Below are 25996 nucleotides of genomic sequence, written 5' to 3' on the forward strand. Positions count from 1 at the left end.
TTACCATAGATTTTCCAGCCGATTTTATTTAAATCTGTAACTACGCCACTCAGGAACATTCAATGTTGTCTTTGTAAGCAACTCCAGTGTATATTTGGCCTTGTGTTTTAAGTCATTGTCCTGCTGAAAGGTGAATTTGTCTCCCAGTGTCTGTTGGAAAGCAGACTGATGTCACGTTCTGACCTTAGTTCTTTTGTTATGTCTTTGTTTTAGTATGGTCAGGGCGTGAGTTGGGTGGGTTGTCTATGTTCCTTTTTCTATGATTTGGGATTTCTGTGTTTTGCCTGGTATGGTTCTCAATCAGAGGCAGCTGTCATTCGTTGTCCCTGATTGAGAACCATACTTAGGTAGCCTGGTTTCCTGTGTTTGTACCATACGGGACTGTTTCGATTTTCGTTTTCGTTTGTTCATTTGTTCATTCACATTGTTATTTTAAAATGGACACTTACCATGCTGCACATTGGTCCAACATCTCTTACTCCTCGTCAGAAGAAGAGGACAATTGTTACAACTGAACCACATTTTCCTCTAGGATTTTGCCTGTGCTTAGCTCTATTTATTTGTGTATAAAAAATAAGTACATCCCTATTCCTTTCCAATGACAAGCATACTCATGACATGATGCAGCCACCACCATACTTGAAAATATGAAGAGTAGTACTCAGTGGTGTGTTGAGTTCGATTTGCCCCAAACATAACGCTTTGCATTCAGGACATGAAGTTCATTTCTTTGCCACATTTTTTGCAGTTTTCCTTTAGTGTCTTATTGCAAACAGGATGCATGTTTTGGAATATTATTATCATGTACAGGCTAACTTCTTTTCACCCTGTCATGTAAGTTAGTTTTGTGGAGTAACTAGAATGTTGTTGATCCATCCTCAGTTTTCTCCTGTCAAAGCCATTAAACTCTGTTACTGTTTTAAAATAACCATTAGCTTAACTGATTCCATATGTGTTATTTCATAGTTGTGATGGCTTCACTATTATTCTACAATGTAGAAAATAATACAAATAAAGCAAAATCCTGGAATGAGAAGTTGTTTCCAAACTTTTAACTTGTACTTGCTTAATTAATTTGATTAATATTATGGTGTTTATATTACAAGAAAAACAAAAATCCCTCTGGGTTTCCATTAGGATGGAACGGAAAATATGTCACTGTATAACGTGACAGTCGGAAGTACATTACTGGGCTATTTAGCAAAATAATACCTGTGTCTTGCAGGCAGGGCACGTGGGAGACCGGGGTTCAATTCCCCAATGGGGAGGAAGAAGTAGGCTGTCCTTGTAAATAAAAATGTGTTCTTAACTGACTTGCCTAGTTAAATAAAGGTTACACTAAGAGCATAATATTTCTGCACCCTAATTTTCTAATTCTAGTCTAACCAATACCCAAACGGAGATTAAGTGAAAATAAAAATATTATTGATTTGTCAAGACTAGTCCCCATGCTTGTCTCAGAGCAGCGTAAAATGGTGCTAAAATAGTTGCAAGCTATTGCTTCAAATCCTAGCTTCTAACTTCAATATGCTCTTTAAAGAAATTAGACCTACACCACTTTTAACAGCACATTACTCAACACTAGTGAGACTCATTTCACCTATGGTGGTCCTACAGTATATCTAAAAATATATATTTTTCAATGACGTGTCTCTCTGCCAATAATTACATTTAGAGGATTGGAGGATTCTAAATTAATATCTAAGGGGCATTTTCTGTTAGGATCTTTTAGAATATCTGAGAATATCTAAAGGACTTTTATATCATTCTAAATTCATTAATTATAATAATAATAATAATCTCTTTGTTTAAAAAGTAACAATATTTTGGAGATTTCGTTTTTATTTAACCTAGAGTGAGTGAGAAAAAGCCTATTCTTGAACATGGGATGTGACATCTTTACTCCTGAACTTGTTTAGGCTTGCCATAACAAAGGTGTTGAATACTCATTGACTCAAGAAATTTCAGCTTTTCATTTTAAATGAATTTGTAATAACATAATTCCACTTCAATATGGGTTATTGTGTGTATGCCAGAGACACAACATCTAAATATAATACATTTTAAATCCAGACTATAACACATCAAAATGTGGAATTTCTGAATCACATGTTCAAGAAGCTGTACAAACAGACTACTCAGAGAAAGGCAGGCTACCTGGAGCTACTTGAAACTTGCTCCTATTCAATTAACGGGTGCCCTTTTACACCTCCCAGATAGTGTGTCTAATTAGCAACAGGAATCATTGCCCCTCTTACTGAGGCCCTTGCAGTGGCTGACCATGTTTCTACTCCTGCTATACAGTGTCCATATTAGGACAGCCTCTGTCTCAGCAAGATTTTTTTCAATCTCCGCAGGACTTGCCGAGACTGAGGCTGTCCTAATATACCACCTTACTCCTAGCTAACGACCTCCACAAGCCAATGAGATCATACCTACTCTACGGCAGGGGAGGGAGAAGACGAGGGGAGAAAATGGTCTAGTTTAGTTTAGTTGGGGCTCTAAACTTATTTTTGAGACAAAAATTCTCTGTCAGCAGCAGGCCATTAATATCCCCAAGGGAGCAGAGCGGCAGAGTTTTATCCAGTCTGCACAGTGCTGGAGCTGCATGAACATTTTCAGAACACGTGGGCTGTTGCTCTGCCTCTGTAGAGTACAAAAACTTATTCCCAGAAAAAACAACAACCAGTACTTTTTTCTGGCTTTATTTTGGTCTTGTGTCTTGCAGTAAAAGTCTCCCTAGAATGAGGGGAAATTCCCCAATGTTTAATCAAACAGTGGCCTTTGCAAAACTTAATTTATTGACACTGTTTTTGGCTAAATGAATTTGTCTAAAGTGTCACAGGCCATTGGCTTTGCTACTCCAGTCCCAGCCTTGTTGTCTGATGTTGACACATAATCACTGGATGGGATGGCGAAATTCACCAGACTTTATTGGGCTTCTTTGCTCTTAATTTGCATCTCATTAAATGTTTTTGATGTGCTTATGCTTTGTTTCACTGGCTGTTATGCTCTGATAAATAGTTCCAGTGTTGATGACCTCTTATGAGCATGAAGTTATTGGTTGACTCACTTTCTAAAAGACTTGACCAGTGAGAGATGTTATTCACAGAAGTTTTTGTTTCTTCCAAATAACTAAAGCTTGGTTTAGTATCCACCTGAACCAGTGCATTGGGATGAACTTTATAATTGTTTCTTGAAGGAAACATGTTTATTTTGTCTCAGTACAATGCAAACAGGAGTAATAGTAATAATAATTCATTACTGCCCTTGCCATCTGTTTGTCTATTGAGACACCTCTACATTTGCATGTGGCAAAACTATAGAACATTAGAATGTTACAGAACGTCCTATTGTAAAGAGTGTTAACACGCCTCAGAGTGCAGGTATACTGTAATTAAAGAGAGGGAATGAGAGAGAGAGAGTCGAGAAAGAATTGACTGAGATCAGAGAGTGAGAGAGTGAGCGAGAGAGAAAAGAAACAAGAGAGAAGTGTAGGCATTGTGATGACTGAAAAAGCTTCTGAGATGTGCCCTCGGACGACATGAAAATGTTGAATCAGTGTCCATCACGATGAAAGGGGGATGAAAGGGAAAGGAAAGATAAACACTCTCTCAGGCATTGCAGTCATGTTGAGGAGAGTGACAGTCTCTCCTGGAAGAGGCAGTCAGGTCAGTGTGGACATCCACATTGTAATTTCCTCTCGTCGGCACTACTGCAGTGTTGAGATGTCATTGCATCTCATGTAGAAAATCCTTCAGTCCCGAGGCTATCAGTGGTAGAACACGCTGTTGATTACTGAACTGTCATAGATCCCCCCTAAAAACACCTGAGGACAACAGGAGGAGGGAGATATGAAAATGAGAGAGATAGGAAAAGGAGTGCATGTATCAGCTATCTAGATGTGAGAGGAGGATAGGGTCTTGGGTAAAAATCTTCTGTTTGGAATGGCTAATTCTTTTTTTAGCGTGAATTTTCAGCAGATAAAACATTTTGCAGTTATGGATGCTGGGTAAAGGACATGAGAATGCATGTTCAGAAGGGTTACTTCAACTAAGGTCCGCTAGAGGGGGGTCATCTTATTAGGAGATAGACCATAATTGGGCAATATTTACAATTTAAGTACAGTATATGGATTTTTAAAGATTGACCACCAGACATAATGATTTGACTCAATGGAACTGTTATGTAATAATCTGCTATTTGATTGGTCCCCTGTAGCCATGGACGCTCCTCTGAACCTGACGGCTAGCGAGGTGAACCACCGCAGTGCCCTCATCTCCTGGCAACCGCCCATCGCAGACATCGACAACTACATGCTCACATACAAGTCAGTGGACGGCAACAGAAAGGTAAGTAGAATACAGTAGGTCGTATAACTTCATCATGAAGAGTTTCCAATCACTCTCACACAGACACACACTGAACTGTATAATCAGGCCAAAGAAGCTCACATGGGGAATTGAGATGTAGGGCTGTGACGGTCATGGAATTTTGGATGATGGTAATTGGCCTGCCAAATGACCACGGTCACCATATATACTTTTTTAAACAGTAGACCATTTTACATTTCAGCTAGGATCAATAACCATACAAATTCCCGTCTGTCCCTGTTCATTCCACCCAAAACATTTTTGACTTATTTTATTTTCATGAGGGTTTTCATCCACATCTGTCAGTAATGTTTTTAATGTTTTTATTTTTATTTTACACGGTTATACTGTAATTGTGCCAGCCCTATTGATATGAGCCATAAGTGTTATGTGTAGTGTTTTCAAGCTGCCAAAATACTGCCTTGTCTTTGTCTATGAATTTCCAATCTAAATCACACACTGTAGCCTGCTGTATCAAGCCAAACGTGCTCACAGGAGATATGATTGATAATATATGAGCCGTAATGTGAATGTTACCGGTAGCGTTTTGAAGCTACCAAAACAGTGGACATCCTGTATCTCCCAGACAAATTGCCTCTTAATACAGGCCCATGCAGCTCTACTCCACAGTGGATGCCCAGGCAATAGAGCCATTTAGATCTTTTAATTTGCCTCCTGGAACATTTTTCATTTTAATAAAATTCTTTGATGTAGCTGGGTAATAATAATAAAGTAGATTAACCGGTCTATTCTGATGCAATACCTCTATTAATGACTCACCAGGAACAATTCCCCTGATATTCTGCAGCAGATCTCTCTCTCAACTAATTACATCATACAGACAGAGCCCAAGGATACGTCCCAAATGGCAACCTATTCCCATAGGGCTCTGGTCAAATGTAGTACACTATAAAGGGAATAGAGTGCCATTTGGTACGAAGTCACAGAAAGAGCTCAAGACTGTACTGTACTCACTGTCTTCGTCTTTTCTATATCTTTCAACACACACACACACACACACACACACACACACACACACACACACACACACACACACACACACACACACACACACACACACACACACACACACACACACACACACATCTGTTAAGATGCATGTGTTTTACTATATTGACCTTCTTTGGTGCTTGTGTTTGTCCAGTGGGTGTCAGTCATGCACAGAGGAGTTGGTTTAAGTCACAGACTATGTTTCTCTGTTTGAGTTCATTTCTGTCCGCATAAATTATTCCCAACCTCCTCTCTCTGTTAATATAATGTTCATATTCAACACAGCAATCTGTTTTAGTTTGGTTATGAATTATATGTTGACCTTCCAGATCAGAGCAATACTAGATTATATACAGTAATTAGGCAACCTCTATTGTAAATGATTCCTTGTACATGATCAACAATTACAAACATGCAAATATTTCTATTACTAACAAGTCTTTCTAACAAAAAATAATAATCTTTACACAAAAACGACAGCGAAACAGTGTAAGGTGTAAACATTGTGAGAGAAACATCAATTAAAGAGCGGCTTTAACTGCATAATTCATCCAACAAATTGCCTTAAAATGTGTGACTTTTTACAAAATGGCTGAATATTTCATCCAGTTCTTCATAGATATTTCATGTGGCTCAAAGCCCCATTAAATTCACAGTTCACTCTGCTGTCACGGCAGGCTCCTAGAGAGCTTATCAAAGATCTCTTTTTCATCTGCCAGAAAAAGAGATCTCTGAGAGAAACATGATGCCATCAGAAGATCCGCGTGATAAAAGTCGGTTTGTCAAAAGCAACGAAAGGGAATTGAGCCATCTTGAGATTTAGATAGAAATATAAATTCTTCTTCTTCCTGGCAGCTCCTTATAGCACCAGTGTCTGATAAGGTCCTTTCCTCTCCTCAATCTGTGATTTAAGTTCTACTTTTTAACTGTAAGAAAAACACAGGACAGAGTTGTATAAGGACCAACAACACTGAATAATGAATTCAACATGTAAATTGGCCTCACCTACATTTTTCATTTCTGTAGATGTGCCTGGGTGCTTTTGTTGTTTGTTGGTACAGTAGGAGTCAGAGTCCCCTCTTTGGGCTACTGTCTGCGGTACAATTGTTCAGATTGTATCTAGATAAAACAGTTTGCTGTACCATATCCACTCATAGTTCCTGTGTGTGTGTGTGTGTGGGGGGTACTACAGGAGCTGATCCTGGATGCCGAGGACACTTGGATCCGTCTGGAGGGGCTGGCAGAAACCACAGAATACACTGTGAGGTTGCAGGCTGCCAGGGGATTAGAGACCAGCGGAATCGTCTCTACGGCCTTCACAACAGGTAAACACACACACGCATGCAAGCACACAGATATACACACACATTTACCATTTATCCCCATATCCACAATCTCTATCTAAAGTCCAATCCCATATTCAATAAGCATCTCAGAGTAGGATAGCTAATCTAGGATCAGATCTCCCCTGTCTATATAATCATATTCACTATGATCCTGTATCAGCAGTCCTATATAAGCAGTCCTACTATGACACACTTTATGAATACGGCCCCGTCCTGGTGATTCTCCATTGTGTTGAGCTGATCTCATGTGCTCTGTTCTCCTCCTCTCCAGGAAATCGTCTGTTTGCCACCCCCCAGAACTGTGCCCAGCATCTGTTGAACGGGGAGTCCCTCAATGGCGTCTACACCATCTACATCAACAGAGATGCCAATCAGGGAGTGCAGGTCTACTGTGATATGACCTCAGATGAAGGAGGCTGGATTGTAAGTGTCTCATAGCAAGACATATACCTTGCAGACAAAAACCCAACAACACCCAACACTTCAGTGAAAAGGGTGCCATTTGGGACTGTACTTTATCAAAATGTTGGTAGAATAAAGTTTTGTCACCTGGTCTTATCTGTATCTGTATCTGTGTTTCAGGTGTTCCAACGTCGTCAGAACGGCCTGACAGACTTCTCCAGGAAGTGGAGTGACTACAGGGTCGGCTTTGGAAACCTAGAGGATGAATTCTGGCTCGGTAAGACTGTTTTCTTGATGACTCATCTCAACCCCATAACACTTTTTCGGAGGTACTTTGTATCTAGCTCTCTAGAGAGGTACCCCCACTTCTGGGATAGAGAATGTAGTTTGAATTGTACACTACTTAAATACATGCTCCAGTACTTTGGTGACTAAGAATTTTTTTTTAAATACCTGGGCTGGATGTGTCAATGTGTAGTTCATGCATAAGCTATGAAAATAATTACTGTCACACCTCAATTTGCCACGAAATCCATAGTTTGTAAGCGACTGTTTTCCTGAAGTTGGGCCTTTTAATTTTAACATTTTTATTTCACCTTTATATAACCAGGTAGGCCAGTTGATAACAAGTTCTCATTTACAACTGCGACCTGGCCAAGATAATGCAAAGCAGTGTGACAAAAACAACAACACAGAGTTACTCATAAACAAACGTACAGTCAAAAACACAAAATAAAATAAAAATTGAAAAATCTATGTACAGTGTGTGCAAATGTAGAAGAATAGGGAGGTAGGCAATAAATAGGCCACAGAGGTGAAAATAATTACAATTTAGCATTACTACTGGAGTGATAGATGTGCATATAATGATGTGCAAGTAGAGATACTGGGGTGCAAAAGAGCAAGAGGGTAAGTAATAATGTGGGGATAAGGTAGTCGAGTGTGCTATTCACAGATTGGCTGTGTACAGGTACAGTGATCGGTAAGCTGCTCTGACAGCTGATGCTTAAAGTTAGAGAGGGAGATTTAAGACTCCAGCTTCAGAGATTTTTGCAATTCGTACCAGTCATTGGAAGCAGAGAACTGGAAGGAAAGGCGACCAAAGTAAGTGCTGGCTTTGGAGATGACCAGTGCAATATACCTGCTGGAGCGCAATTTGAGTTGTAGCCAATGAGCTTCAGCACTTGGCATTTGAGTGACAGCTAGCAAGAGGTCTGCCCAGCGTTATCCAATAAGGTTGCAGGGTGGGCCCTCATTTACACATTTGTTTGTAGTCTCTCTCTCTCTCTCTCTCTCTCGCTCTCTCTCGCTCTCTCTCGCTCTCTCTCGCTCTCTCTCGCTCTCTCTCGCTCTCTCTCGCTCTCTCTCTCTCTCTCGCTCTCTCTCTCTCTCTCTCTCTCTCTCTCTCTCTCTCTCTCTCTCATATATATATATATTACTTCACGACACTAGTTCTGTGATTTATTAATGGATATATTCTGCTCTCATTTCTCACTGCATGTTAATTGTTTTTCATAAATTCTCTGATTCTGAAACAAAACAAAAGGCTCGCTCCTTTGATGCACTGTGAAACATTTCTGCAAATCTCATTATAATAGCCATAATTATATTCATTAGAAAAGCTGTTTCTTCATGGGCCAGTTTTCATGTTATTGTTTTGGAAATAGATAAAAGATTGTACCCATGAATACTTCATAACAGAGATTCCGACCTTGAGAAATACTTTTGGTACTTTTAATTAGAAAAATAGAATGACAAGACAGTACACTTTCAGAACCCAAATCTGTCTGTTTGATAAAAGGATTGTTAATTAATTTAACCTTTAGAACATTAGAGTCTTGATGACCCTGCATTTACATCAGAGCGTTCATCCATGCCTCTTTCTATATCAGCAAATGCCACTAAGACCCTAACCAGGCTGTACCACATTTACTAGTGACACACAGATCCTGGTAAACGACTATGATTCATGACTCATTCCTGATTGGTAAAAGCACTTCTCATCCAGTAAATATTCCTTATGACTTCATTGGTTTCATTTCCCCTGACTCAGTTCTGTGTTCACTCCTGCTGGCAGACCCATTCTGCGCCCCAAATGGCTGATCAGGGGTGCATTCATTCTGCCGATTCTGTTCAAAAAAAGTTTCTTAAACGGTAGTAAACAGAACAAAACTGGGATAAACATACCTGAATTTGTCCAGTAGAAACTCTCGCGTGCATCTATTGGACTAATGATTACACCCTATATCAGCTAGATGCAAGCAAGAGTGTGAAAGGCGTTAATGAATGTCACTCTCTGTCCATGTGTCCAAATTTGTCTTTCGACCTGTGTGCACCTACATTGTAAACTTTCATTCATAGGCTAGGTAGTAGCAACCTCATGATGGGTATAGCGAACAATTTGAGCATCTTGTAGTAGCCTAAACCTATCAGTGTTACATTGAACTGGGTGAATGGAATATGAATGAGAGTCATCCAATATACTGTCATAGAAGTCAGGCCCTCAAAAAATCCTCTTCCCTCATCTTAAACGGCAGTGACCGCCACTGGTATAGATAGATATGACCATGAGAGGAGAATAGTGGTGCTCCCGGAGGACAGCATAGTGGAGCTTCAGATGATGTAAGCACACAGCACCTGACCTTATCTACAACATCCTGCAGTACAGGGAGACACAGTAGCATTTGGTATTGCTCATATGGAAGAGCTCTATCTACTGGGACACTTAAGATAACGATTTGCTCACACGGAAGAAACGGGAATTAGCGGATTATATTATCAGAGGCCGTTTTTTTTTTAAAAGCCCATTTTTATTACAGTTGGGGCGCTATCCATTAATCGGACTCATTGACCTGTGACCCTGGCCAAATATATTGTCCATTTGAGGTCGTAATATAAAGAAATTGATGCAGTTGTGCAATATGCAATTATTATTGCACTTTTTAATTTGCCCCCTCATTTCTGTGGAAGTGTAGGAGTAAGATGGCTAATAAAATTATAAGAGATGTTAATTTAGGAGATAAAATTTGAACAGAATACAGCCTCTGAGTGCATTTTTAATCCTGCTGGCAATTTGTAATGAAGAACTAAGCTATCTAAGCGATGAAGAGCAGATGATTCTGCGATGGCAAATCTGAGTTCACTCAATGTTTAACACATCTTATTACAGCAATTGCTTTTCCCCTGTCACCACCAAGTGCCTTCTTTGCTTTCTAATGCCGACTGTATCTTTTGCTGACATATCGAAGACCAAGCCCAGTTTTGCTCTGGTTCAGCCCAATGCTTATCATCGGAAGCTTGACAGCTTCAAAAAACTGCCATCTGCTATCATGAGGCATCTACAACATCATATGATTTTCAGCTTGAGGTTAAACAGGAAACATCCATGCCAAGCAGGAAGGTTTGTTATCTTGGGAAAGATGGGTATAATCTCGCTGGTCCTTATCATCACAGCCTGGCTAGGCTCTGGGCTGGCAGTAGCAGCAAGGCCAAATCCGCCACAGACTGTTGACTGGAAGATATGGACACTTTTCACCATCTGACCACTTCCTGTTATCTCTACATGTAATTTGCTGTGTGCATCAGTTTTAACCATGTCAAGGTGCAGGTAGAAGTTAATTTTAGACTTGAGTAAGTGACCGTTATCATTTGAAATGAGAAATGATTTTATATACATACAGTACCAGTCAAAAGTTTGGACACACCTACTCCAATGTTTTTTCTTTGTTTTTACTATTTTCTACATCGTAGGACGAAAGTGTAGACATCAAAACTATGAAATAACACATATGGAATCATGTAGTGACCAAAAAGTGTTAAACAAATCAAAATGTATTTTATATTAGCCACTCTTTGCCTTGATGACAGCTTTACACACTCTTGGCATACTCTCAACCAGCTTCAATTAACAGGTGACCCTTGTTAAAAGTTTATTTGTGGAATTTCTTTCCTTAATGCAAATCAGTTGTATAGTGACAAGGTAGGGGTGATATACAGAATATAGCCCTATTTGGTAAAAGGCCAAGTCCATATTATGGAAAGAACAGCTCAAATAAGCAAAGACAAATGACAGGCCATCATTATTTCAAGACATAAAGGTCAGTCAATCCGGAAAATGAAAAGGACTTTGAAGATTCTTCAAGTGCAGTCGCAAGCGCTATGGTGAAACTGGCTCTCATAAAAACCGCCACAGGAAAGGAGGACCCAGAGTTACCTCTGCTGCAGAGGATAAGTTCATCAGAGTTACCTGCCTCAGAAATTGCAGCCCAAATAAGTGCTTCACAGAGTTCAAGCAAGACACATCTCAGCATCAACTGTTCAGAGACTGTGAAACATGCCTTCATGGCCGAATCGCTGCAAAGAAACCACTACTAAAGGACACCAATCAGAAGAGGAGACTTGCCTGGGCTAAGTAACACGAGCAATGGACATTAGACAGGCAGAAATCTGTCCTTTGGTCTGATGAGTCCAAATTTGAGATTTTTGGTTCCAAACACCATGTCTTTGTGAGAAGCAGAGTAGGTGAACGGATGATCTCTGCATGTATGGTTCCTGCCTTGAAGCATGGAGGAGGAGGTGTGTTGGTGTAGGGGTGCTTTGCTGGTGACACTGTGGTCAATTTATTAAGAATTCAAGGCATTCTTAACCAGCATTCTGCAGTGATACGCCATCCCATCTGGTTTCCGCTTAGTGTGACTATCATTTGTTTTTCAACAGGAGAATGACCCAACACACATCCAGGCTGTGTAAGGGCTATTTGACCAAGAAGAAGAGTGATGGAGTGCTGCATCAGATGGTCTGTCCTCCACAATCACCCGACCTCAACCCAATTGAGATAGTTTGGGATGAATTGGACCGCAGAGTGAAGGAAAAGCAGCCAAAAAAGTGCTCAGCATATGTGGGAACTCCTTCAAGACAGTTGGAAAAGCATTCCAGGTGAAGCTGGTTGAGAGAATGTCAAGAGTGTGCAAAGCTGTCTTCAAGGCAAAGGGTGGTTTCTTTGAATAATTACTACATGATTCCACATGTGTTATTTAATAATGTTGATGTCTTTACTATTATTCTACAATGTAGAAAAAAGTAAATATAAAGATTAACCTTTGAATGAGTAGGTGTGCCCAAACGTTTGACTTGTTATATATATATATACATATACATATACATATACACATACATACATACATACATACATACATACATACATACATACATACATACATACATACATACATACATACATACATACATACATACATACATACATACATACACACACACAGTGCACTCGGAAAGTATTAAGACCAATTTCCTTTTTCCACATTTTGTTAGGTTACAGCCTTATTGTAAAATGTTTGAAAACATTTTTTCCCCTCATCAATCTACACACAATACCCCATAATGCTGAAGCAAAAATCAGTTTATATAATATAATATAACATTTACATAATTATTCAGACCCTTTACTCAGTACTTTGTTGAAGTACCTACGATTACAGCCTCGAGTCGTCTTTGGTATGACACTACATGCTTAACACACCTGTATTTGGGGAGTTTTTCCCTTCTCTGCATATCCTCTGAAGCTCTGTCAGGTTGGATGGGGAGCGTCTCTGCACAGCTATTTTCAGGTCTCTCCAAAGATGTTGGATCGGGTTCAAGTCCAGGCTCTGCTGGGTCACTCAAGGAAATTCAGACTTGTCCCGAAGCCATTCCTTCGTTGTCTTAGCTGTGTGCTTAGGATCATTGTCCTTTTGGAAGGTGAACCTTCGCCTCAGTCTGAGGTCCTGAGCGTTCTGGAGCAGGTTTTCATCAAGGATCTCTTTCTACTTTAATCAGTTCATCTTTCCCTCGATCCTGATTAGTCTCCCAGTCCCTGCAGCTGAAAAACATCCCCACAGCATGATGCTGCAAACACCATGCTTCACCGTAGGGATGGTGCCAGCTTTCCTCCAGACGTGACAATAAGGCCATAGAGTTCAATCTTGGTTTCATCGGACCAGAGAATCTTGTTTCTCATGCATTGAGTCTTTTAGATGCCTTTTGGCGAACTCCAAGCGGGCTGTCATGTACCTTTTACTGAGGAGTGGCTTCCATCTGGCCACTCTACCATAATGACCTGATTGGTGGAGTGCTGCAGATATGGTTGAACTTCTGGAACATTCTCCCATCTCCACAGAGGAACTGTAGAGGTCTGAGTGACTGAGGTTTTTGGTCACCTCCCTGATCAAGGCGCTTTTCCCTGGATTTGTTCATTTTGGCTGGGAAAGCTCTAGGAAGAGTCTTGGTGGTTCCAAGACCACCATTTATGGTGGTTCCAAGATGGTGGTTCCAAGACCACCATTTAAGAATGATGGAGGCCACTGTGCTCTTGGGGACCTTCAAGGCTGCATAAATGTTTTGGTACCCTTCCCCAGATCTGTGCCTGGACACAATCCTGTGTCGGAGCTCAAAGGACAATTCCTTCAACCTCATGGCCTGTCAACTGGGACACCTTATATAGACAGGCGGTGTGCCTTTCAAATCATGTCCAATCAATTGAATTTACCACAGATGGACTCCACTCAAGTTTTAGAAACATCTCAAGGATGATCAATGGAAACAGGATGCACCTGAGCTCAATCTCGAGTCTCATAGCAAAGGTTCTGAATGCTTATACAATAAAGGTATTTATTTTTTTTATTTTTTCTAAAAACCTGTTTCCACTTTGTCATTTTGGGGTAATGTGTGTAGATTTATGAGGAAAACATTTATTCAGTTAATTTTAGAATAAGGCTGTAATGTAACAAAATGTGGAAAAAGTCAAGGGGTCTGAATACTGTCCGAATGCACCATATATACTACATGACCAAAAGAATGTGGACACCTGCTTGTCGAACATCTCATTCCAAAATTATGGGCATTAATACGCAGTTGGTCTCCCCTTTGCTGATATAACAACCTCCACTCTTGTTGGAAGGCTTTCCACTAGATTTTTGAACATTGCCGCAGGGACTTGCTTCCATTCAGCCACAAGAGCATTCGTGAGGTCGGCACCGATATTAGCCGATTAGGCCTGGCTCACAGTCGGCGTTCCAATACATCCCAAAGGTCTTCGATGGGGCTGAGGTCAGGGCTCTGTGCTCTGTGCAGGCCAGTCAAGTTCTTCCACACCAATCTCGACAAACCATTTCTGTATAGACCTTGCTTTGTGCACGGGGCATTGTCATGCTGAAACAGGAAAGGGCCTTCCACAAACTGTTGCCACAGAGTTGGAAGTACAGAATAGTCTAGAATGTCATTGTATGCTGTAGCGTTAAGATTTCCCTTCACTGGAACTAAAGGACCTAGCCCATGAAAAGTCCCAAACCATTATTCCTCCTTGACCAAACTTTACAGTTGACACTATGCATTGGGGCTGGTAGCGAACTCCTGGCATCCGCCAAACCCAGATTTGTCCGTCGGACAACCAGATGGTGAAGCGTGATTCATCACTCCAGAGTCCAATGGCAGCGAGCTATACACCACTCCAGCTGATGCTTGGCATTGCGCATGGTGATCTTAGGCTTGTGTGCGCCTGCTCGGCCATGGAAACCCATTTCACGAAGCTCCCGAGAAAATAGTTATTGTGCTGATGTTGCTTCCAGAAGCAGTTTGGAACTCAGTTGTGAGTACATTATGCACTTCAGCACACGGCGGTCCCATTCTGTGAGCTTGTGTGGCCAATCACTTCACGGCTGAGCCATTCATAGACATTTTCACTTCACAATAACAGCACTTAAAGTTGACTGGGGCAGCTCTAACAGGGCAGAAATTTGACGAACTGCCTTGTTGGAAAGGTGGCATCCTATGACAGTGCCACATTGAATGTAACTGAGCTCTTCAGTACTGGCCGTTCTACTACCAATGTTTGTCTATGGATATTGCATGGCTGTGTGCTCGATTTTATACACCCGTTAGCAACAGTATGGCTGAAATAGACAAATCCACTAATTTGAAGGGGTGTCCACATACTTGTGTATATAGTGTGTATACACAGTACCAGTCAAATGTTTGGACACTTATTCATTCAAGGGTTTTTCTTTATTTTACTATTTTATAGTATAATAATATGATAGTGAAGACCCCAGTGTGACGGAAAAGCAGCCAACAGGTGCTCAGTGTATGTGGGAACTCCTTCAAGACTGTTTGAAATGCATTCCAGGTGAAGCTGGTTGAGAGAATGCCAAGAGTGGTGCAAATCTGTCATCAAGGCAAAGGGTTGCTACTTTGAAGAATCTCAAATATAAAATGTATTTTGATTTGTTTAACACTTTTTTGCTTACTACATGATTCCATATGTGTTATTTCATAGTTTTGATGTCTTCACTATTATTCTACAATGTAGAAAATAGTAAAAAATAAAGAAAAAACCTTGAATGAGTAGGTGTGTCCAAACTTTTGACTGGTGTGTATGTGCAATATTTGTGTGTTTTTGTCTCTTCTTCTTCTTCAGGTTTGGACAACATACAGAAGCTCTCAGCTCAAGGTCGCTATGAGCTCCGGATCGACATGAAGGATGGCCAGGAGTCTGTCTACGCCAGCTATGACAAGTTTGCCATTGGAGACGTCAGGAATCTGTACAAACTCAGGATAGGAGAGTACAATGGCACAGCTGGTGAGCGCTTATGTACACTCTATTCTATGTGGTGCTGATTTAAGACCAATCAACTGATCTATTAAACATATATGATCTCTATCTCTATTTATGTTACCAGGCAAGTCAGTTAAGAACAAATTCTTATTTACAATGACGGCCCAGGAACAGTAGGTGAACTGCATTGTTCAGGGGCAGAACGTCAGATTTTTACCTTGTCAGCTCGGGGATTTGATCTAGCAACCTTTTGGTTACTGGCCAACGATCTAACCACTAGGCTACCTGCCGCCCCACTGAACAATAAAAGCCTTATCCCCCATCCCTCAACACTTGGCTCTAGCCCTGTAGTATTATACGCTTCAGACTGCCAGTCATTTGCTGGTTCCGTCAGTTCAATTCATTTTTATTCCCTGTCACAGGGGACTCGCTGAGCTATCACCAAGGCCGTCCCTTCTCCACCAAGGACAGAGACAATGACATCGCCGTGACCAACTGTGCTCTGTCCTACAAAGGAGCCTGGTGGTACAAAAATTGCCATCGGGCCAACCTGAACGGGAAATACGGCGAGTCGAGACACAGTCAGGTTGGTGTCCCTGTTATCATCCGCACTGGGACTGAGCAGTGGGACTGAACAGCTGCCTCAGCTTACCACTGTGATGACTGGAATTAAAGGCCACACTCTGTGAGATTCACAGTCATTTCCATTAAAGATGTAAAGACAACTTTAAATCTCTTACTGCTTTCCCAACAGTGTGATATTTGTCACAAGTAAGAGTCTTGTAAAGAGCTTTTGATGAGACTACTACAGAAGCCTTGCAACATTACACAGATCAGCAGTTTCCAATATAACCTTTTGATGACATGAAATGATCTCAGACATAAAAAGAGGAACTAGCTACAGATAACTACAAAAATAAAGGAAACACCAACATAGTGTCTTAATAGGGCATGGGACCACGAGCTGCCAGAACAGCTTCAATGTGCTTTGGCATAGATTCTACAAGTGTCTGGAACTCTATTGGAGGGATGCAACACCATTCTTGCATAAGAAATTCCCTAATTTGGTGTTTTATTGATGGTGGTGGAAAACGCTGTTTCAAGGGCCGCTCCAGAATCTCCCAATGGTGCTCAATTGAGATCTGGTGACTGAGACACACACACGTACTCACTCACACACGCTCACACACACACACACACTTTAAACCCCCTATACTCCTTTGAGAATCTTCTTTCAAAGTCACTGAGATCTCCTCTTCTAGCCATGGTAGCCAAAATAATGGGCAACTGGACTTATTTATACATGACCCTAAGCATGATGGGATGTTAATTGTTTAATTAAACTCAGGAACCACACCTGTGTGGAAGCACCTGCTTTCAATATACTTTGTATCCCTAATTTAATCAAGTGTTTCCTTTATTTTGGCAGTTACCTGTGCATTGTACTGTAGGTAAGATAAGAATGTCTGAATTCGTTTTTATCCACTAATTGAATTATGGTCTACAATGACCATAGTGAGTTCAAACCACAAATAGCATTGAAAATGTCCACACATTTTTCTGAACAGCACAATGGGCAATTTTAGAAATACCACTAAGGTTGGTCTGAGACAGCTGAGGAGACAGGAGACAGCTCAGGAGACAGCTGAGGATGTCACATTTGAATTAGAAGTGAACTGAACATTGAGGACAATATCCATATTAGACATACTGTATAAGTCATATAGTAAAGTTTGTAGCGTACGCACATCCTTGATAAATGAAGTGCACTGTACATATTCTAAGAAAACCACGTTGTGTAATATCAGATATCTTTGTTTCTGAACACGGTTCTCTCTTGATCCTACATTTTGTCCTCTCTTCATCCTATACAGGGTATCAACTGGTACCACTGGAAGGGCCATGAGTTCTCTGTCCCCTTTGTGGAGATGAAAATGAGGCCGTTCAACTACCGCAGCATCAGTGGCAAGCGAAGGAGGTCCACTCCTCCAGAATAAACCCCTACACCTTACCCCTCAACCCCAATCCAGCTTGCTGTTCCTACTTTTACATAAGGCTGAAAGACAAAAGGAGGAGCTATGCAATTTATACAAAATTTGAATGACAATGGTTCTGTTAGCTAGCCTAGATATCCAGACTGAACTCAGCTCTGTTTCATGTTTGTTTCACAATCCATTCAGTCTGGATTTTAAGGCTATCTATTTGCTAAAATTGGGGGGTAAACCATAACGTTTTTGTGTTTAGTTATTTGCCCTGTCCTGGAAGGTGAAGAGATGAACTCAGAGTAGCTGTCATGATCTTCTCTCTATCTATACAATATAAGTACATGAGAGCTAGGATTATTTTCCCCATTTAAAAAAAGTAATTTTAACAAAATTCTATATGCCCGTAAACAAGTAAGATATCTCTATTTTTATAACTGATATTGTAACAAAGTTAATTTATTACATGATATAATTTGATGCCTTGTTAATGATATTTTTTTGTTGAAATAGCAACCCTCCATGAGTTTCATAGTCAAATGCCTGCATGGAGAAATTCATTGGACATTGACAAAAACATTGGCACTCATAATGAGCCAATCATCATTAGCAATCACCAAGCTACACACCAGCCTGTAGCAGTGGATTCAACATCAGCTATTGATTTATTTATTTATGTCCATTTGTCCAATTTGCTTTTGAATATACAATAAAATCCCAAATCCACACCCTTGTTGGAATGGAAGAAACAGGATCATCAAACAATAGCTGCTCAACTTGAAATGTATAGGCCTAGACTCCAGTGCCCATTTAGTAAGAAAATAACAGTGAGCAAGTTATTTGCGCTGAGGTAATACATAGTATGACCATTGTCATTCAATACTTGTCTTTACACTGCCCTGCATAACTCAAATATATAACATTGTTGACCAATATTCACATACAGTATTCTCCATGAGGAGATTCCAACTGAAGATCCTGTTTAGGAATTAGCACTCTCAAATGTTTCCCCGCTATGTTACTTGCATTGATGGTGCTAATAGTTCTGACATGAAACCAAAGATTTGCTGAAGAGAAAATGCGCTGTCGACAGAGCTCTCTTTCTTTGTAGCCTCATCATCACCTTAGCAGATGTTTTTGTGATCCTCGGTTTTAGGCCCAGCAACAATTCTAATGGTTACTTTGTGAACATTAGTTCTTTGTCAGTATTTTAGCAAATTATTTAAAATTGATAAGCTCATTTACTGTATGTTGGTGTTCGATAGTCGTCCTGTACGTTATACAATCCTCCTGTCTCACCCGTATTTAATGTTTAACTATGTTATGCCACCAGTGCAAGTAACACTTGGCCTGCTGTAGAGAACCCCTCATGTCCTCGATGTACATTTGATGGATACACTGTAATCCTACTTATCCAATACTTTTCATCAAATCGTTTAACTGTATTGTTCTCCTTAGTTGTTTTTATTGACTAATTGACAAATATTTTCATTCAGAATGGCTTAAATACCCTCACCCAATCTCTACAAACTGTAACAACCACACAGTGGGTCATAATCATTTTGTACATTTTATGTCGTTCATTGTCCTTTAGACTTGATGACTTGAAACAATGGTGATTCTCCATCCTATAGACTACTGGTACTAATATATCCATATAAGAATTAGGAGGAGGAGACATATTTCAGTATTTACCCTTGTAGATGCAGAGTAATATAGAAGCATTAAGAAACGCTGATACTACTTCCCCTATTGTTCTAACCATAGTTGTTAACACAGACTTGTTTTGAAAAGGGGTGAGCCTACTGCATGCTAACAATCATGATCAACACCTCCATGGTAACAACAAACGTGTCATCAGAATCTGCATCGTTGGGAAGGGCTCTTAAGCAAGCATTTCACAGTAAATGCCATACCCTTTGTATTCAGCGCATGTGACAAATAAAATGTGATTTGATTTTGATTTACTTTTGAATTTAAATGTAGAAATTCTCCTCTGAATTCTGCTTGTCAAGTGACTGTTTCAGATCTGTTAATGCAATGCATCTCCCAGAGAAAGACATAGTGTTTTCCTTTTTACTAGAATAGGATGTGTACTTATTTATTAACTACTTAGACTAACTTTGCTTCATGGCACTTTGTGCAAGGAATGAGAGTGATGAAGCTCTGTAGATAACAGATGGAATGTATGTAACATAAGAGATATCACTTTTGTCAAAAGCTGGTGTGCCCGAATTGTAATCCAAATGCTTACTGATTCCTGCTCTCTTTCACAGAAATCTGAAATTAATGAATTGTCAATCAATCAATCAGAATGACACAGTCTTATTTTGCAAAGCCTCAAGCTTGGTCAAGTGAAGTGTTCTGATTATCCAGAAGATTATCCAGAAGTTGTTGCAGGCCTATTCCAAGCTGTAGGACAGGTATACTGTAGTTCTTATTTATGTTATGATTGTTTCAGTAACTTAACCTTTTCCTTCACACCCCTGGTTTAGCAGGGCTGTGTGCAATGTCCACACACATTAAGCTAGTTGTCACTATTTAAACCCCCAGAATCTCTTCCAAGAATTCAAGTTGAGGTCTGAGCTGGAAAAGTATTGAAAATGCAGTGATTAAATACCCTTACCTGTTTTGTTATGGTTTCAGGGGAGCCTAAAGAGAGAATATCTACAAAGAACTACAATTTTGATTGAAAGGTATTAGAGTATTAAGATACTGTTATCTTGTGTTTGGCTTACGATGTAAAAGCACATCTAACTATTGAAGGGAACCTCAAGTGCAAATGCATATAATCAATGGTGGCTGAGAAAATGCTGAGTGCTAAAGATTATAAACAGATTGAGGGATACCGAGGAGGAAAATAAATGCTCACTAAAAATGTATTGTCTGTAAGAAAGGTAATAGAATTTAAATATGCTGAATATAAAGTTGTTTAATCATGCCTTTACACTCCAGGACAACACTTTGCACATGCACTAAATTGTCAAAAGTATGTGGACACCCCTTCAAATGAGTGGATTCAGCTACTTCAGCCACACCCATTGATGACAGTTGTATACAATCGGGCACACCGCCATGCAATCTCCATAGACAAACATTGGCTGTACAATGAAGATCTCAGTGACTTTCAACTTGGCACCAACAAGTCAGTTTGTCAAATATCTGCCTTGCTACAGCTGCCCCGGTCAACTGTAAGTGCTGTTATTGTGAAGTGGAAACGTCTAGGAGCAATAACGGCTCAGCTGCAAAGTGGTAGGCCATACAAGCTTACAGAACAGGACCGCCGAGTGCTGAAGCGCATAGCGTGTAAACATTTTCAACCTTCCAAATTGTTCAACCTTCCAAACTGCCTCCGGAAGCGACGTCAGCACAGCTTTAGCACAACTTCATGAATTGGGTTTCCGTGGCCGAGCAGCCGCACACAAGCCTAAGATCACCATGCGCAATGCCAAGTGTCAGCTGGAGTGGTGTACAGTCCGCCAACATTGGACTCTGGATCAGTGGAAATGCGTTCTATGGAGTGATAAATTAGGCTTCCCCATCTGGTAGTCCGACGGACAATTCTGGGTTTGGCAGATGCCATGAGAACGCTCCCTGTCTGACTGCATAGTGACAACTGTAAAGTTTGGTGGAGGAGGAATAACGATCTGGGGCTGTTTTTCATGGTTCAGGCTAGGCCCTTTAGTTCCAGTAAAGGGAAATCTTAACGCCACAGCATGCAATGACATTCTAGACAATTCTGTACTCCGAACTTTGTGGCAACAGTTTGAGGAAGGCTCTTTCCTGTTTCAGCATGATTTCAGGTCCATACAGAAATGGTTTGTCGAGATTGTTGTGGAAGAACTTGACTGGAACTGCACAGAGCCCTGACCTTAAACCTTAGGGATTAATTTGAACGCAGACTGCGACTAATGCCTAATCGACTAACATCAGTGCCCGACTTCTGTAATGCTATTGTGGCTGAATGGAAGCCCTGCAGCAATGTTCCGACATCTAACGGAAAGCCTTCACAGAAGAATGAAGGCTGTTAGAGCAGCAAAGGGGGACCAACTTCATATTAATGCCCATGATTTTGAAACGATATGTTTGACAAGCAAGTGTCCATATACTTTTGGCCATGTAGTGTACGTAACAGGAGTATTTGCGATGCTGGAACTAATTCCATAAACTGTGGAAACTGAACCGTGTAAATAAAGTATACATCTACCAGGCATTGTCAGACCTCTACTAGACAGCAACTGTGAAGCGGAATAATAGACAGTACCATTCAAAAGTTTGGACACACCTACTCATTGCAGGGGTTTCTTTATTTATCCTATTTTTTACATTATAGAATAATAGTGAAGACATCAAAACTATTTTAAAAAACACATACGGAATCATGTAGTAACCAATTTTTTGGGGAGATACTTCAAAGTAGCCACCCTGAGCATGGATTCCACCTTTGCACAGTCTTGACATTCTCTCAACCAGCTTCACCTGGAATGTTTTGCCAACAGTCTTGATGGAGTTTCCACGTATAATGAGCACTTATTTGCTGCTTTTGATTCACTTTGTGGCCCAACTCATCCCAAACCATCTCAATTGGATAGAGGTCAGGTGATTATGGAGGCCAGGTCATTTGATGTAGCACTCCATCCTTCTTGGTCAAGTAGCCCTTAAACAGCATGGAGGTGTGATGGGTCATTGTCCTGTTGAAAACAAATGATAGTCACTAAGTGCAAACCAGATGGGATGGTGTATCACTGCAGAATGCTGTGGTAGACATGCTGGTTATGTGTGCCTTGAAATCTAAATAAATCACTGGCGGTGTCACAGCAAAGCACCCCCACACCATCACACCTCACCCTCCATGCTTCATGGTGGGAACCATACATGCAGAGATCATCTGTTCACCTACTCTGGGTCTCACAAAGACACGACGGTTGGGACCAAAAATCAGACCATAGGACAGATTTCCACCGGTCTAATGTCCATTGCTAGTGTTTCTTGGCCCAATCAAGTCTATTCTTCTTTTTGGTGTCCTTTACTGGTGGTTACTTTTCAGCAATTTGACCATGAAGGCCTGTTTCACACAGTTTCCTCTGAACAGTTGATGTTGAGATGTGTCTGTTGCTTGAACTCTGTGAAGCACTTATTTGGGCTGCAATTTCTGAGGCTGGTTACTCTAATTAACTTATCCCCTGCGGCAGAGGTAACTCTGGGTCTTCCTTTCCTGTGGCGGTCCTCATGAGAGCCAGTTTATCATAGCGCTTGATGGTTTTTGCGACTGCACTTGAAGAAACTTTAAAAGTTCTTGAAATTTTCCAGATTGATTGAACTTCATGTCTGAAAGTAATGATGGACTGTCATTTCTCTTTGCTTTTTTTTGATTCCTGCAATGATATTGACTTGGTCTTTTACCAATTAGGGCTATCTTCTGTATACCACCCCTACCTTGCCACAACACAACTGATTGACGCATTTCAGAAGGAAAGAAAATCCACAAATTAACTTTTAACAAGGCACACCTTTTCATTGAAATGCTTTCCAGGCAAATACTTCATGATACTGGTTGAGAGAATGCCAAGCGTGTGCAAAGCTGTAATCAAGGCAAAGAGTGGCTAGTTTGAAGAATATACATTTAAAATATATTTTGATTTGTTTAACACCTTTTTTTGGTTATTTACTGATTCCCATATGTGTTATTTCATAGTTTTGCTGTCTTCAATATTATCTTACAATGTAGAAAATAGTAAAAATAAACAAAAACCTTTGAATGAGTAGGTGAGTCCAAACTTTTGACTGGAACTGTATAGATGTTTTTATTTTATTTAACTAGGCAAGTCAGTTAAGAACAAATTCTTACTTTGGCCTAACCCGGAGGACGCTGAGCAAATTGTGTGCCACCCTATGGGACTCTCAATCACAGCTGGTTGTGATACAGCCCAGGATCAAACCAGGGTTTGTAGTGACACCTCTAGCACTGAAATGCAGTGCCTTAGTCCACTGCGCCACTCGGGAAGAATGTGGTTAATTCTTACATTTTCGGGGGAAAAAATGTATTTCCCCTTAGGGCCAACTCGATCTGTCCTACTATTGCTCCATTGCCATCACTTTCATCATAAAGGAGAAGGAATAGTTCTGATCATAGAAATATAATCACTAGAATGGGTCTAACACACACCGTTGTGATTCCATTTCTATGGTTCTGATAATAGGACTGCACATAATCAACCTCACAGAAAAGACTAATGCTTTAGTCACAGTTTATCACAGAGCCTATGTAAATTAAATGACGGACAATTGCATGGCAGTATAAAACATCATGCAGATTATGGGTGAATTATCTCATCACTTTAGGATGATTATATCACTGACAGAAGAAGGAGCTAGATTCAACTGAAGCATTGGTTTAGAATTTCCACTCACCATCAAATACATCAAATACAAAGGTCCAGTGGTGGGAAGTGGGAGAAAATTGAGCTAGAAGAAACCTGGCCGACATTCTGCTAATTATCTTTGCTCTCAATACAGTTTTCTGCTCCCAAAACTAGAATCTGTTACGAACAGAGTGCAAATAATGTGTTGGTAGTAGGAGTACAAGGGCGAATTGAGTTATTGCACACACGTACTTCACAGAGAAGGCGTTCCCTAACGGAAATATGCAAATACATGCTAAAAAGCACCAGTAGGATCTCACTAGCTCGTGCTTGGCTCTGCCCACGTCCTTGCTTGTTCTGCCACTGTGTTTCATTTGGTCCTATTGGAAACAATGCCAATTAGGTACCTTGGTTTGTTTACCCGTGTCTTTGATTATATTGCCCTAGAATCATTAGTGCTTAGTGCTCAGAAATATAGATTTGACCTTTTTTGATATGCTGTGGAAATAACATTGCTGTTACTCTGTTAGTAGGCATTCTAAATTAATGTTGTTGCCCTCTCTACCCAGGAGCTGATGTAGGAGGATCAGGACAATAGTCAGATTGGACCTGCATCCCAAATGGTACCCTATTCCCTGACCAGGGTCAAAAGTAGTGCACTATATACATAATAGTGTGCCATTTGGGATGCAGTTAGAGTTTTGAATGTGGCCTGAGGCCAAGTTAGCATCTCGACCTTAAAGGATTTATGAGCGGTGACTTGTATGAGAAGCTTCTCTTCTATTTGAATAGATTAGATACTGTGAAGCGTCTTTCTCTGTTTTATCTGGAACACACACAGCAGATCTTTGTATTTATATCTGAGAGAGGTCTGAAGATTTTTCTGTCTCAGCATGGGAGTGAAATTAAGACTGCATTTTTCTAACAATGTCGAGGGCAGACTTTACTCTATTATTCATTTGCATAACAGATGGTAGCAGCTCATCTAGTGCTTCAGAATGTTCCATATTTCCCCATTACTTAACCAATCACAGCTTCACAATTTACTGGAACAACAACTCGCACTGGCTCACTACTCAAAACCACAATCTGTTCCTCTGTTGTGTGATTTAATCAGGCTTAGAGTAAGTGTGTGGAATATTTTCCGGTCATTTATTTATATTGTGGTATTTATGACTACTAGACACAGCTATGTTATTAATTGTTCCATTGATGCAACACTGTTGTATAGCTGAAAAGAGCCCCAAGGAATGTTAAAAGGTGTACTTTACCTGTTTGGCTTAAGATCCCATGAAGAATGTTGAGGAAGATTGAGAACGTGGAAAAGCTACTTTGATTAGTATCTGGATTGTGTTGTATAATCTTGGATATTACTGATCAGATTAGTTCTAGTTTGACTTAAAACATGTACTGTATAGTAAATTTTTTAATACATTTTCTACATATTAATAAAATATTCCAATAGTCAATTTTGCTGTTTACAAGTGCGGTTATTTCAGATGTTATTTTCTGTTTCAAGACCATTTACATGCTTTATAAATAAACACAACAATCTAACAGTAATTTCACTCAAACTAATAGTTGTTTTTTGCTTGAATTTCATTCAATACTCCTATCTCTTGGCCTATTTGTTTTTACAGAGAATGTATTCTCAGTAACTCACATGTACAACATGTTGTGAGTTCATGAAAGTGATTGACTGAAAGTTAAATAAATATGTGGGTGATTTTGTGTTGTGTTGGGTCATGCAATGATGGGATTCTCTGTGATGGCTGCAGCAAAGGGGCTGCCATCATACTCAACACTAACTGACCCAAAGAGGAAGAGCCTGACGGAGACATTAGTCTGTGCCCCAAATAGCAACGTCCCGGGGAGAGTCTTCTTTTCTTTGTGAAGGGCAGGGCACCCTGGAATG

The 25996-nt window shown here is 40.3% G+C and overlaps 1 protein-coding gene across 4 annotated transcripts in view; it reads left to right on the plus strand.

Moving 5' to 3' along the window:
• The window catches only part of tnr (tenascin R (restrictin, janusin)), a 144598-nt gene extending 119048 nt beyond the window's left edge, over nucleotides 1–25550 (plus strand). For all 4 annotated transcript variants that reach the window (XM_035788072.2, XM_035788075.2, XM_035788074.2 and 1 more), the window contains 7 exons: nucleotides 4222–4352; nucleotides 6577–6709; nucleotides 7002–7153; nucleotides 7313–7409; nucleotides 15600–15761; nucleotides 16160–16323; nucleotides 17612–25550. In XM_035788072.2, coding sequence (XP_035643965.1) covers nucleotides 4222–4352; nucleotides 6577–6709; nucleotides 7002–7153; nucleotides 7313–7409; nucleotides 15600–15761; nucleotides 16160–16323; nucleotides 17612–17734 — 962 coding nt within the window. In that variant the 3' untranslated portion in view covers nucleotides 17735–25550. The remainder of the gene's footprint in view (nucleotides 1–4221; nucleotides 4353–6576; nucleotides 6710–7001; nucleotides 7154–7312; nucleotides 7410–15599; nucleotides 15762–16159; nucleotides 16324–17611) is intronic.
• The last annotated feature ends 446 nt before the right edge of the window (nucleotides 25551–25996 follow it).

This window comes from Oncorhynchus keta, chromosome 15, assembly GCF_023373465.1.
Source record: "Oncorhynchus keta strain PuntledgeMale-10-30-2019 chromosome 15, Oket_V2, whole genome shotgun sequence".
Taxonomy (NCBI): domain Eukaryota; kingdom Metazoa; phylum Chordata; class Actinopteri; order Salmoniformes; family Salmonidae; genus Oncorhynchus; species Oncorhynchus keta.